This window comes from Leptodactylus fuscus, chromosome 11 (genome assembly GCF_031893055.1).
Source record: "Leptodactylus fuscus isolate aLepFus1 chromosome 11, aLepFus1.hap2, whole genome shotgun sequence".
In the NCBI taxonomy this organism is placed as follows: domain Eukaryota; kingdom Metazoa; phylum Chordata; class Amphibia; order Anura; family Leptodactylidae; genus Leptodactylus; species Leptodactylus fuscus.
The window spans coordinates 2005898-2020687 of NC_134275.1; the positions used below are offsets into that span (position 1 = coordinate 2005898).

The 14790-nt window shown below is 40.5% G+C and overlaps 1 protein-coding gene across 1 annotated transcript in view; it reads right to left on the minus strand.

Annotated features, from left to right (window-relative positions):
• TENM1 (teneurin transmembrane protein 1) overlaps positions 1-14790 on the minus strand; it is a 441834-nt gene that overhangs the window by 231974 nt on the left and 195070 nt on the right. Inside the window, exon 6 of the mRNA XM_075259290.1 lies at positions 8531-8771. Within this exon, the coding sequence (XP_075115391.1) occupies positions 8531-8771 (241 nt within the window). The remainder of the gene's footprint in view (positions 1-8530; positions 8772-14790) is intronic.

A 14790-nucleotide genomic window follows, 5' to 3' on the forward strand; every position in this document is an offset into this window, starting at 1 on the left:
CTCGGATCTGCACTTTGTAAGCACTTAGTCACATCAGTATGTGTAGCGAGCACTGTAGATAAAGCTCTAATAGAAAAGATTTATTATTCTGCTAGGATAGGACTGAGGCCCAGATTTAATGCAAGCTTTGGTTAAGTGTAACCAATAAAAATAAGCATTGAAAATCTATAATAAACCTTTCAAGATCATAAACATTTTCTTCTTCCATCGACGACTCTGTGGTTTTTTGATAAAATATCTCTCGGTAATCCCGGTTATGTCGCTGTTTATCTTATTAATTACACAGATATTCTTTCAATTTGGCAATATGTTTATATTACACGTGTTGTTGTTATTAACGGAGCGAGAAAGAAAATTCTAAGGGGAGTAAAGCAGGAATTTCTGTAAAAATCTGTATGAGATCTATTCATGTGTCTGAGTCGTAGTATAAAACCAATTTCTTCACTAATTTTTGTAATTATTAGCTAATTAAGACTCCATTCAGATTATGTATTTTATCTCCGTTTACCACTACCATAAAACTGGATGGCTTCTGTTTCCAGGCATCAATATTTTATAATAAAGAAACTAATCCGTTTATCCGACACAAAAATGTAGTATACAATGTAACATAAATGGATGGGCATTCATTGTATCCACTTGATTTGGTTTATTTGCATCAATTAAATTTATGTGCTAAACAGATGGAAAAAAAATTGATCTATGTAGAGAGAGGATTAGTAAAGCGACTGCTTATGGCTACCAATGGGTTAGGACTACCTTCATTAACTTTCAATACATTTGTTATACACTGTCTACCAATAAGTATTTGGACACCCCTGCAAATGTAGATATCTGCGCTCGTGATGTCCGTCACGCCTTCTGCCGATACATAGGAAACAACATTGGCATTAGTCACATGCAAGATGCCACGAAGTGCAGAGTTGTCCAATTTCCAGAAAGGGGTAATTGTGGGGCACCACAGAAATGGTCGATCCTTAAGCAAACTGAATTACCCCAAATCAACAGTGGCCTATGTGATTACGAAGTGGAAGGTGAACGGTGATTGTCGGAATGTGCCCCGAGTCGGCAGATCCCCGAAACTGGGAAATAGAGACTGACGAGTGCAGGTCAGAGAAACCGCACCCGACCGATGGCTCACATACACAAGGAGTCTCACCGGGCATCCGGGATTATTGTGTTGATCAACACCAAGGAAGTATCTTCTGGGGCCTACCAACTATTGAATAGGAAGAAATGTTGTTTTTCTATTCTACCGCAGGGGTCCAAATACTTATTGGTAGACAGTGTATAGGTCACTTTTGTAGATTTAAAGACAAACAACTTGGTAATCTTATGCCTTCAGTGCTGAGAGTTCTGCACTTGTTGTCCAGTAGAATGGGTGATGGAGAAGATCAACTTGACCTTCTTGGGGTGGTCTAATGGTCTAAGCGGTAATATCTACAAAAGTGACATCTATAACCCTGTTATGTTGTTTATCACTGCAATGTGCTCTGTAACAAGATGGTTATCCTTGGGAGAGGAGGTAGACTTCCTTTAATTAACTAGAAACCTATTCTAATGTGTTGTTCTCACTTGCCATTGTTCTCTCTCTTTATATTGTAGGTCACGAGGACTTTGCGTTCTGTCAAGACCTGCACTACGGTAATTAACTGACAATGTCAATTAGCTCTCACGTTTATACATAGTTCAAGGATAAGTGGCAGAGTGCAAAGTTCTTGGAAAAGATATTCCAGAATTATTTTATGCTGAATATGAATATTTGCTAAACCACTCTGTGATATGTAGTATCTTCAAGCCCTAATAATGAGAATAGGGTTGAGGTGCCACATCACTAACAAAAGATGGAAAAGTGTTTGTAGGAAACCAAGAAGACCTGTTATCTCACCTTTCACAACTGCTTTTCTTACACATATGATAAATATACAGAACATACAGTGTATTTATCTTCTATCCAAAAGATAGAGGATGAATAAAATAAGATAATCCTTTAATAGTCCCACCATGGTGAAATTCAGTGTGATACAGCAGCATAGATAATACAATAATATATTACAAGAAAGAAGACACACAAGCTTATTTCAGATAGAAAAGATTCTAGGAATCATAGCAACTAAGACGAAAAGAGAGACTCAGGATCATTTAGTTCTCTGTGCGGAGTGTCTCTGCTCAGACTGATGTAGATTATACAGCCTGACCATGGTTGGGAGGAAGGATCTCTGATAGCTCCTTCTCACACTTGGGGTGAAGCAGTCGGTCACTGACAGTACTGCCCAGTGCTATCATGGTGTCATTCATGGGGTGGGAGTTGTTCTTCAGCATGAAGCTCACCACAAACAGTGTCCTTCTGTCACCCACCACCTGTACTGGGTCCAGGGGGCTCCCCAGGACAGAGCCGGCCCTTCTAACCAGCCTGTCAAGTCTATATCTGTCCTTGGCCAGCAGGCCACTCCAAAGAAGATGGCTGATGCTACCACCGAGTTGAAAAAGCCCTAAGAAGTGGCCCCTGGACTCCAAAGGCCCTCATTCTCCTGAGCAGGTAGAGCCTGTGGAATCCTTTCTGTGCAGCACATCCAGGTGATCAGCCCAGTCCAGCTTATTATTGAGGAGTACACCCTATAGCTGATGAATATAGGAGTCTGACCACTGAGACGCCCACCAGTCCTGAGAACGTGGCTGTAATCCTTCTCCATTATGAGTATAGGCATCCATGTGCTGGGGTTGAGCATCCACATTCCCATTCATTCCCAATCCGAGCACTGCACATAACCTAAGTACAGCACTCAGCCATATCTAAAGTTCCCAAGTGAATGGGGACATTGGCACACCGACTTGTACATTCAGCCTGGGTGCAATCTTGGTGATTTCACAACAGGGGGCAAATAACCCTTTTTCAAGCTCTGATCACTGATCACCTCATAGATCACCTATTTATCCCCTGTCCTATGAATGGTGGATAAAAGCAAAGCAAACTTCGAGTTCAGTCTACGAGTTATTTTGTTGACCATTTGTATGATTTTCTCCATCCAATTCCATAATTTAATATCTGACCCTGGAAGAACTCTCATCTCTCAACACAGTCATTTGATTGGAATCTTATATTGCTCTTCCCCACTTCCAAGCCTTTGTAAATGCTAATGCTCGCTCCTACAGCTTGAGTTTAGACATTTAGATTTCCAGGCCAGCACAGAAGGGTCAAAAGGACTATTTATAAATTCACTTCTGTCATTTCCAAGTTTTATGTTGACCTCACATTTCTCCAGGAGTATGATAAGTGTATTAAATATTAAAAAAACAGAACGATGGCGGTAAAATAAAGATAGAAAAATGGAAATGCTGTAGAATATATGAGAAAGGGATTTCGTTTATTTTCCTGATTTTCTAGTGTATTTTAGAATCGTCCCTCGGTAAATAGTAAAAGCATTTCTTCGAGGTCCATGACTGCAGATGGATCGCTCTGTCCTTCTGGCGCCATCGGATTATAGGCAGTGTATTTGAATTAAGGAGAGAATATTCACATTCTGCTTTTTTCTTTGGTTAAGGTCCAGAAAATCTACTTCTGCACTGTCTAAATCTCCTTTGACATGGTAAATTCTCAAAATAACTGAATACAATCTGCTTAGGCGTATTAGGTGGGTTGGGGAAGTGCTGCAAAGAACAGATTAATTCTTAAAACAAGCAGAAAGAACAGAATATTTTGGCTGCTGAACATGAAAGGATGAAAAAAATCATTGCAGAGAGTGTTGCTCTTTTTGCACAATATTTTGCGATATTGTTAAAAATTGGAAATTCAAATTTAAAATATGTCCTGATCCTTCCAACTGTTCTATGTAATGCAGTAAGGTTTACTAATTCATGGCTTTTAACCCATTCCCAACCCCTTTACAATCGGTAATACAACACCTAACCTTTGCAATCTACTCGTTCGTGTCTCTCGTTGCTGTAACTGATTATTAATATCAAGGATGTGAAAAAAAAAAAAAAAACTAATAAAATTTTTCCCCATCCCCATTGGAGAGAGCATTCAGTTTCCCATCTATTCCTTAAACGGTCACTCATTTTCCCTACAACTTAGTCTCATTTAATAGAGCATGTGATTCTGGACCAACATGTAAAATTAAATTTTAATTAATTAAAAAACTTAACAAAAAAATGTTAATTAAAAACTTTAATTAAAGTGGTTCTACCTGAAAAACCTCTGTAAAGTTCCTCTCTTCTAGGCAATTTGCTAATTTGCTAAGGTCTTACCCGGGTAAGCTTAAAAGGGTTGTCCGGGATAACTGGAGACTCCAAAACTATTCTAAAAACCCTCCTACTTTCTAAATAACCTTATTAATCAAAAATGTATAGTTACCCATTTCCCCAGGGTAGTCATGTGACCCCCTAGGGACAGTTTCTGACTATCCAGTGACAATCTGTTTCCCCATTTTTGGAAATGGATTGTTACTAATCCTCAATGCCTCTTCCTGGGAGATGGCTCTTCCTTCTTTACCGATTCTGCAGGCGCGCTCTCTTCTCCAAGCACTGCTCTGCCCACTGCTGCTGATAATCCATCTCTACTTTGCAGCTTCCACATATGCAGTAGAGGTGGATCATCATTGCAGAGAACAGAGCAGCGATGGAGAAGAGCGCACGCCATCTTACAGCAAGGTAAGTATACTGTATAATGGGGTCAGGGGTTGGGCTGAGTAGGTAGGGAACGGCAGGATAGATAGAGAGATAGGGAGGGGGTGTATGGGAGGGAGGAAGTAAGGGGGGAGGAAGTGGAAGAAGGGTAAGGTCGAAGTGTTGGGGGCCACTGGGGGGAAGGTGAAAAACCATGTGAGGAGAAAATCCAGAGAGAGGTGGGAGGTGGAGAGTGGGGAAATTTGTGTCTATGGATTGTTCTATGGAACAAAGAAATGTAGCTCGTTAAAGATGAAGGAAGAAGGCAGATAAATAGAATATATAGGTAGAGGTAGAGGAAAAAAGTTTGTCATCCTGTGAGTGTGTGTTTGACAGCTAACCATGGAGTCCATGTCTTGAGGTAGGTCCAATATGCTCCGTCTTACAGATGTCATTTACTTTTTACACCCGTTGTGTAAGGGAAAAGGGTGTTGGGCTTTTCCAAAGAGCTGGGATTAATGGATCCATGGGAAAATGGATTGAGAGAGGGACTATTATAGGACTATGTACAAGAGTATGTGACATACAGTATGTAAGTCGTGTCATTTATATCACTCTCTGTTTTTATAGATGAAACATTCACGTTAAGGTTACATTGGGATCTGAACACGTTTCCATTGAAGGATGGACATGAACAGGCTGCCTAAAACATAACATACAAAATACTCCTTACATTAGGCGTGATAGAGGCAGGGGGGAGGGGAAGCTTCACCGTCCGATCCAGCAATATGTCTGTCTATTGTCTGCATCCCAGTACGGAGGTCAAGACTATTTCTAATTTTATACACAAGTAACCATTCTCTATCTACTGAATATTTATTAATAGGTGGAGGTAAAAAGTTGCAATCGAATGTTCTTGAGGAATAAGTGAATAAATTAGAATTATTAGTCGTCCATGTAAAGAGGAAGCCGTATGAAAGAAAATGTCTGAGATTGCGCTTATTTATTTATTCATTTGGAGGATGAGATGGACGGTTTGACCTCCACAGTCCACAGAGACTGAATGAAAATGAATTTCTAATGTTACTGATCTAGTAAGAAGAAGGCAGGGAACAAAATCTCCGTATGCAAATCAGCTCCTGGCTTTGGCCTTCCCAAACATATTTTGGAGTTTAGGGAAATAAATTAGAGCGGATTGCTCGATGCCAATTATTTTACTTTGCTGGAAAGAGGAAAGTTCAATCTAATATTATGTATGTTCTGCTGCTTAGAGAGGATCAAGACACAAAGATAAATCAGCTCTTAGTTATGATCTAATTAATAATTCTACAACCACATGCTGCATAAGGTAAGGCGCAGGTTACTTACATAATCTCCAAAGGGACCGTAAACTCAGGCTGGCATTAAAATGGTAAGTGAAACCGAAGGCTACAAAGAGCTACAGGCGGCAGAAAAAATACATTGGTGTTTTCTTTTTCTATTATTATATACAGGTCCCCAGGCTAACATCAGCAGTGATGACCTGCTTGTGCAAGGGGACAACTGCAGAAAGTCAAGGACCTCAGCAGTGACCTCTTCACAAACAGCACATCACAGCAGTCACATTTGCGAAGAAGTCACTGCTGAGGCCTGTATCTCGGTATTGTCTCTAGCTGCCCATGTGTGATGTGCTAAGGCATGGTTTGATTCCATTTGTTGGACAGGGACACATCTTGTCACTTAAATCACACCCCCTTTTTTAAACCCTTCCAGTCGCAGATGTTAGGGGGCAATCCCCCCTGAATATGTTGTCGTAGGCCAAATTGACGACGTAATCACGAGCGCTCGGGAAACAGACTCAGACACCAGTGTATCTCAAGCAAATGTTTCAGTTTATTGCAGTATCCAGTGGATACTTATAGGAAGTCTGATATACTGCAGTCACAGGGTACGTGCCCTTACAGGGAGATCCGCTTCCGGGCCTAGTTTTACGACATGCAGACACAACAAGAACTGATAATAGTGCACATCTGCTTCTTTTCCCAGCTTCGATATCACTATGCCCTAGACCTGTACGCTCAGCACTATGATCACAGCGAGCTACTATTCTACTATTTTCCAAGAACAAGAATTATTATTATTATTATTATTATTATTATTATTATTATTATTATTCATCTTTTGGCTTCTTGTCTACCAAACCCCATAGCTTTGTTATTTTACAGTTCACAGAACCCTAGGAGGGCTTAATGTTTTTGGAACAAATTGTTTTTCACAATGGTACCATTTAATATTCTGTATAACATACTGGGAGTCTGGAAACAAATTCAGAATGGAGTGTAATTGGAGAAAAACTGAGTTTGTGCAACTTTCTTGGGGCTTTGTTTTTATGGTGATCCTTGTGCAGTCACAATGGTAATTGACCTATATTCTATGGGCCGGTACAATTCTGGAGATAACAAATTTATAAAGTTTAATTTATGTTTTAACACTTTTTTAAAAAAAATTAAACTTTGCAAGTGACAACTGAAACGTTTTTATATTTCCATGTAATGGGAGGCATACAGCATCTTTTTTTCGCAGTTCCTGACATATCATTTTGGGGAATGTCTGATGTTTTGATCACTGTTTATTAAAAATTATATGAACGGTAAAACAGCAAAAATAGGTCCGGTTTGGCTTTTTTGATTGTTATTCCCACTGCGATTCCTACAATCTTGCCACATAGTAGATGGCCTGCAACAGCAAAGGTAAAGGGCTGGTGGGGACTGGCCCCAGGGGCAGTTTTTATTCTTTGGGGGACACATCGGACAGCATCACCCAGCAATGTGTCTGTGAAAAATGGATAACATACAGACAGTACACAAATAAAGTCCATGTGCTGCCTCTTTTTTATCTAAGGCCTGGTTCACATCTGTGTTCAGTATTCCATTCGGGGAGTCCACATCATTGACAATCGGTGAGCTCTGAAAGCACATGGACCACCCGGTCTCTGCACGAGTCATGCAGAGAGGAAATCACTTCATGAACTACTTTTCTCTCTGAATGACTTGTGCGGAGACTGGGTGGAAAACATACGGACTCCATTATAGTCTATAGGGTCCGTATGCTTTCATTGCTCACCGCTTGTCAATGCTTTCCGTATTCCATTTTTGGGGGGGGTCCCCATGCAGACTCCCTGAATGGAATACTGAACACAGATGTGAACCAGGCCTAAGACCCATGTTCTTGAATGGCTGAGACAAGTTGAGAAAAACATAGTCCATGCCGTGTCTCTCTGTCCTTGAAAACATCAGACATACAAGTGGCATCATTGACTATAATGGGTCTACGTGCTGTTTGATAAGTTGTTGCGAAAGGGCATAAAAAGAGTAAAAACTCAGAATTTTGCAGCCAATTCAATTTTGAGCCAAAAAAGGTGACTTTTATCGTACATTTTATTGCCGAAAACTGGTGTCAAATACATGATACGTTCCCCCCACGGTTCCATCCTCAGACAGTACAACAACTCTAAAGAGGTGAACTTCTCGCGAAGAGGAAACAAAACACACCTCATTAATTACAACCATTAAAAGTAACATCTGCCGACATTTCATACCTCGTGAGCAGAACATGTTCTATTCTGATTTCCTCCCAAAGACTTCACACCGGCAAACCAATGCAGATCAAGTAATTATCTAACAAACTACTACTTGTGTGATCTTTATAATAGATGCTTTAACACTAAATTATCTGTAAAAGCTTGAAAACAGTAGGAACTCAGTAGATATAATGATTACATTGCTGTGTGCTTAGATTCAAAGCAAAGTGTCTTCCTGTACTAAACATCAAACACAGATTTAACATTGTGTGAAGTAAAACAGAATACACTAATGAATTTTTTGATACTGCAGATACAGATCTTGCCAGAGTTGGAAGAGAAGTTTTGTCCGCCCTTGGATCTTACCTGGTCTCCAGGGGTATGTTGCTGTTTAAAACCCAGCTGTTGTGCAGGTGTACGGAGTCTTGAGTGCTCGTGGGTGGGTTGGAAACAGCTGGACTTGGCTGACTGCGAGATGTCATGGAACTCCTCTGGAGAGTATCCAGTGTCTGTGAAGTCTGCCGGCTGCAGGTGCATGCGTGTGGTGGTGGAGGCGGCGGAGGTAGAGGCCTGAAGGTAAACTGGTTGCGTGGGCTTCCGGGAATCTCTACAACATCAAACAGAAAAAGAAAGAAATAATTAGAAATACAAGTTTTTGACAAGAATGGAGGTAACTCAGATAATAAAGCATTTGGATTTCTTTCATTTCTCAAGTTTTTCCTTTCCTGATTCTCAATAAGCCAACGAAGATTAGGTAAGACCAAGTGACTTGTATTCCATTTTTAATATACAATTACAAGCCAAAATATCTGCAATATACAGGAGGCAAAATACAAAAGACGCAAAATCAAGACCTTGCTTTTACATATTAGAATAATAACACAATGTAAAAGCCACAGTGAGGATTAAAGGGAACACGAGACGTGGAAAATACTATTCATTCCGCTGATGCCATCTTATAGAGCAGAGGCAGCTTAGTAGATTGATATATAGCTTGTTGGGATACAATTCCGTATAACCTTTCATTTATTCATTTATCCACAAGAGCAGCAAAAAGAAGGCAGGAGGCACGCTGGTCCAAAGAAGAACTCTACTTATCACACAGCGCGTTTTGGGCAGAATGTCCTTTCTCATGTTGTACAAACTTGAGAAAGGGAACTCAAAACGCGTTGTGCAATAAAGAGTGCTTCTTTGGACCAGCGTGCCTCCTGCCTTCTTTTTGTTGCTCTTTTGGATGTTCCAGATACCGACCCCAGCTGTTCTTGGTGTACCATAGGCTTGGTTACTGCTACGGAGGTCCAGCCTACATTGGAGGCTCCTCACTTACATGTCTACATAGCGGTGGTGAGATAATATCACAACCTTTAAAGGTGAACATTCCACCGCCATTTGGTATTGTGTCCTTATCTGCTACGGTATCACACTATTAGTGCTTGGCGCTGTTGTTTTGCTTTTTTCTTTGTGCATTTATTCATTTCTTTCTCTGTTCTTTCTGTTCTTAAGAAAAAGTAAAAGTTCAGTCCTAACAATGAAAGACTGTTTCCCCTCTATGACTCTATCAATCAAATATTAATACATAACACTATGCTTATATACAACGTTACAAGTCAATCACACAGATTGGAACACACTAGATTGGTGGATCCCAATGTTGGATAATATAAAATTTCACTAGTCATGCTGATCTTAATACAGTATTTGGACGATAAACTTGTTGCATTATGACACAGTGTAGCTTCATTTTACATCTCCTATTAGTTGGCTTAGTTTACGCCAGAAAATTTACCAAAATTTTAGCACTTATTTGGTCCAAGGTTTCGCAACCTAGACTAGTCCTACTGTCATGTAATCCTTGCACATTTTATTGCAAATGGTAAAAATGTCTAAATGTTATCTGAAACAGTTAATAAATGTGGTATAAAGCACAGTAGGACATTTTTACGGTGCAAATTACACCACAATCAAGGCACATTTTGCTTATTAAATCTCCCCCACTTTTTTGGTTTATTGCTCGGACACGTACCATTTCCAAACCCAGCACTGCTTTGGGAATAAAGGAAAAGTTCTGTACAAAATATATGAGAGCAATGCCATTAAAACACTTTGAGTATATGGTGATTTGGCCGGCATTGGAACATTTAGAATGTGAGTGATACAATTTTAAGTCAAAATGATTTTAAGCAACATTAGCACAAAAATCTCAGTCCAAAAACGACTTTCCAGTTCTTTTATAGAACAACTAATAATCTGGATGTTTCTTAAAACTGCAATAAAATGATTCGCTGACAAAGATAACTATAAAGAGGACTGAAAATAATGGCTAATAATAGAATGTGGAGGACAATAGGCAATTAGATTGTAGTTACACTCACGAGAAAAACAAAATATAACCTTCTAAATTCCATACCAGGAATGGAAAAAAAGCCTTAAAATTAGGCAAATGCGACCTCAGATGAGAAATATCACACACATAACAGATTTCAACTTTTCCATTTGTTAAGGTCCTGCCATGTCATCTCATCCTTGGCTGGGCCGTTGCAATGCTTTGACTTTTTTCCTTTTCAGATATTCTGCTGTAAATTTGTTGATGAGGTCGGTCTTGTCGCATGACCCAGGTTCAATCAAACTTCAGCTGTTGAATAAATTGCCTCATGTTTGACTCTAGAATACTTTGGCATAGAAAGGAGTCCATGGTCGGCTCAGTAACTGCAAAGTGCCCAATCGCCTCTCCGACATTGTATTTGCATTAATACGTTGTACTTGGGGTTCTCCAACAATTGTTTCTCTAAGATCATTACTTATGTATTTTTTATTTGACATTATGATAGCACATATCTGAATGCTCCAGACCAGAAAACTACTAAAATGTCTGCCTTTATCTATAAAGGAAAACATTTTGGTAGTTTTCTGGTCACAATTGATGATAATCAACTAATTAAGGACATTTCATTAGCATCACTGCTCTGTTACTTTCCCTCTTTATTCCTATGGAAGCACTTAAGGTCTACTTAATTTTCTACTAAATTTACTATCCTAAATATGTGTAAACCTGCGCTTTAGCTTGGTATATTTTAGACACACTACAGTACATCTCATTGCCAGTGCCCTAGTCTCCACTTTTAAAACCATTGGGTTGATCGAGATGGGAAACAAGGTAGAGACGCGTTAATCCATACTTATCATAACGTGGCATGATTTATACCAGAAATGAATCCATGCACATGGAATCTCCCGACACTCACTAGAATTATTTTGTGGCCGGAGCCTCTCAGTCATTCTGCCTCATCTAACGCCCAAAGGGAAATGCATTAAGACTGGAATTAACAGAAGGAAAATGTCTCAGTGCTTCATTTATATTTTCATTCCTTTTCAAGCCACTCCTGACTTTGGCTAAAAAAAAAAAAAAAAAAAAAAAAGCAACAAAAAACTCTCCGTGTCCACAATGTGGGGCCTTAGCCTTAAAGGGATTCTACCATTAAACTACCTTTTTTTCTAATGAACACGTTGAAATAGCCTTAAGAAAGGCTATTCGTCTGCTACCTTTAGACGTGGTCTCCACCGCGCCGTTCTGTAGAAATACCGGTTAAACCGGTATGCAAATGAGCTCTCCCCATTGCTGCCCAGAGCTCTTTCCTGCGCCGCCTCCTTGTTCTGCAGCAACTCCGCCTCTTCTGGCTTCTCTTGCTCTTGTAGTTCTATACAGGAGCATAGAGAGGCCACCCCAAAATGGCCGCCGTCCAGCTCCTGTATTGAACTGCAAGAGCGGCTACCCCAAAATGGCCGCTGGCCGGCTCCTGTATTGAACTGCAAGAGCGGCCACCCCAAAATGGTGGCCGGTGGCCATTTTTGGGTGGCCTCTCTATGCTCCATTATAGAACTACAAGAGCAAGAGAAGCCAGAAGAGTTGGAGTTGCTGCAGAAGAAGAGGGCGGCGCAGGAAAGAGCTCTCGGGCAGCAATGGGGATGCGTTCATCGGCCTTTCAGGGTTGGGGCCCGCCCTCATTGCTGCAGAGAGCTCATTTGCATACCGGTTAAAACCGGTATTTCTACGGAACAGCGCGGTGGAGTCCACGTCTAAAGGTAGGAGACGAATAGCCTTTCTTAAGGCTATTCCGACGTGGTAATTAGAAAAAAAAGTAGTTTAATGGTAGAATCCCTTTAAGATGATCCAATTGGTCTAGATTTTCTTAAATATAGAGTGAAATTGTGAAATCTTCTGTGCGCTGCTTTTACGACTTTCTTAGAACCAGAACTTTAAAAATGATGTCTTAATATGTAAAGCCGTAGAATCCATAGAGGATGTAGCTTGGTTTTCTTGTGTATGCTAAGACTACAGGGTGGGCCATAAGTATGGACACACCCAGATAAAATGGAAGTGGTTGCTGATATCACCTTACCATTTGTGGCGTAGTAGTACATGGGAGGGGGGAAACATTTGAGACTGGGTGACGTCCATGGCGGCCATCCAAAATGGTTGCTTTGCAGATAACCGCAATGGGCGTCACCTGGCCTCAAATGTTTCCCTCCTCCCATGTACTAATATGCCACAAATGGTCAGGTTATATCAGCAACTGTATCCATTTTATCTGGGTGTTCTCATACTTATGGCTCGCCCTGTAGTATATGCTATGAGTACTGGTCCAGTCTTATTGAGTCAGCTGACAAATATATATATATATATATATATATATATATATATATATATATATATATATATATTTCTTGTAGGGTTACTGGATGCCAAATTTTCTATGGACAGTGTTAGAGTTTAGTGCAGCAATAACCCTGTTATTTCCTTCCTCCTTGTCCAGCATTATTGTATATGATGGAATGGCGCCATTTACCATTTACTATTTTTCCTATTAGTCTAAGCATTGCCTATGTAAATGCTAACATCTTTCAGTCTCGACTTAACAACGAACGCCATTCATTTCCATCTTTTTGTTTTATCCAATGGACTATAAATACAATGGATTCCGCTCGGCTCTCGAGACGGCGATTTGAATATATTTATGGATTTTGTAACTTTTCCTATGATGTGTTAAAAGATGCTCTTTATATAACATATTAAAATTCTGCTGTTTCTAAATCTTAAATGCAAGTTTAGGCTTTTGTTCGGAACGCACTTCACAGTAATAAATGTTAAACTGCATGCTATAATCCCCCAACGACTCGCATTTTTTTTTCAGATCTTCCAATGAACAATTTATTCCGGGCTTGTCGAAAAAAAAAAAAGTACAGCCAGTCCATGTGGAAAATTAGCCTACAATAAAAATCACAGCAAACTCTTTCCTGACAACATGGCCTACTTTACTTTTGATATTCTCCCGTAATTTCCCTGCAGCAAATGCCCCCCGAGCCGGCTTACAATAATCATAAAAACTTTACTCGCTTCTCTTGTACTAAGGAGAACAACAGAATTAAAGCATCTCTTTTACAACTCGGTATTATTAAGTCTCTAAAAGGTTCAATCGACCCACATGTTTTATAGAGAGAGAAGAAGGAGATGTCATTCTGTTCCTAGGAAACTATATCCGTTTTGGATAAGTAATAGGCGTAATGTATTGCGTTTTATTGGAATAAAAAAAGGAGAAAAGAAAAAAAAACGAGCACAAAATCAAACATTTATGGGTAGTGGCACGGAAAGGCCTTGTAAAGCGGTGTGCGGGGATGTTCTTACGGCATCAGATATACGTGCAGGTTGTCACAGACTGTTTAGACGCATTTCATGTATTTTTAATTTTGTAAGTTTGTAGATAAAGTTTGGCTCGCTCCTTATTCTTTCTTCCACCATCTAGCAACTATTAACAGGATAGGTTGAAACATTAGATCTCGGGAGAGACCATCATTCATTACCTGTGTCTGTTAATTTCATAGATTTGTAAGGTGTGGCAGGGAAATTATTCATCTGTTGGAAAGGACAGATTAGATGGACTATGTGAAATTAATTGGAGGGGATCAGAAAGAGCCATTTAGGCAAAATGTAAGAACAGACTAGATCCTCAGTGGCGAACCTCTAGCATGAGTGCCGGAGGTGACAGAGAGCCCTCTCTGTGGGAACTCATCTGTGGAGCAGATTGTACTGTGTGGGGGCCACTGTGGAGCAGATTGTACTGTTTGGGGACCACCGTGGAACAGATAGTACTGTGTGGAGCAGACTGTACTGTGTGGGGGCCACTGTGAAGCAGATTGTACTGTGTGGGGACCATTGTGGAGCAGATTGCCTAGTGTGGGGACCACCGTGGAACAGATTGTACTGTGTGGAGCAGATTGTACTGTGTGGAGCAGACTGTACTGTGCGGGGGCCACTGTGGAGCAGATTGTACTGTGTTGAGGCCACTGTGGAGCAGATTGTACTGTGTGGGGGCCACTGTGCAGCAGATTGCATAGTGTGGGGACCATTGTGGAGCAGATTGCCTAGTGTGGGGACCACCGTGGAACAGATTGTACTGTGTGGAGCAGATTGTACTGTGTGGAGCAGACTGTACTGTGCGGGGGCCACTGTGGAGCAGATTGTACTGTGTGGGGGCCACTGTGCAGCAGATTGTACTGTATGGGGGCCACTGTGGAGCAGATTGTACTGTGTGGGGACCACTGTGGAGCAGATTGTACTGTGTGGGGGCCAC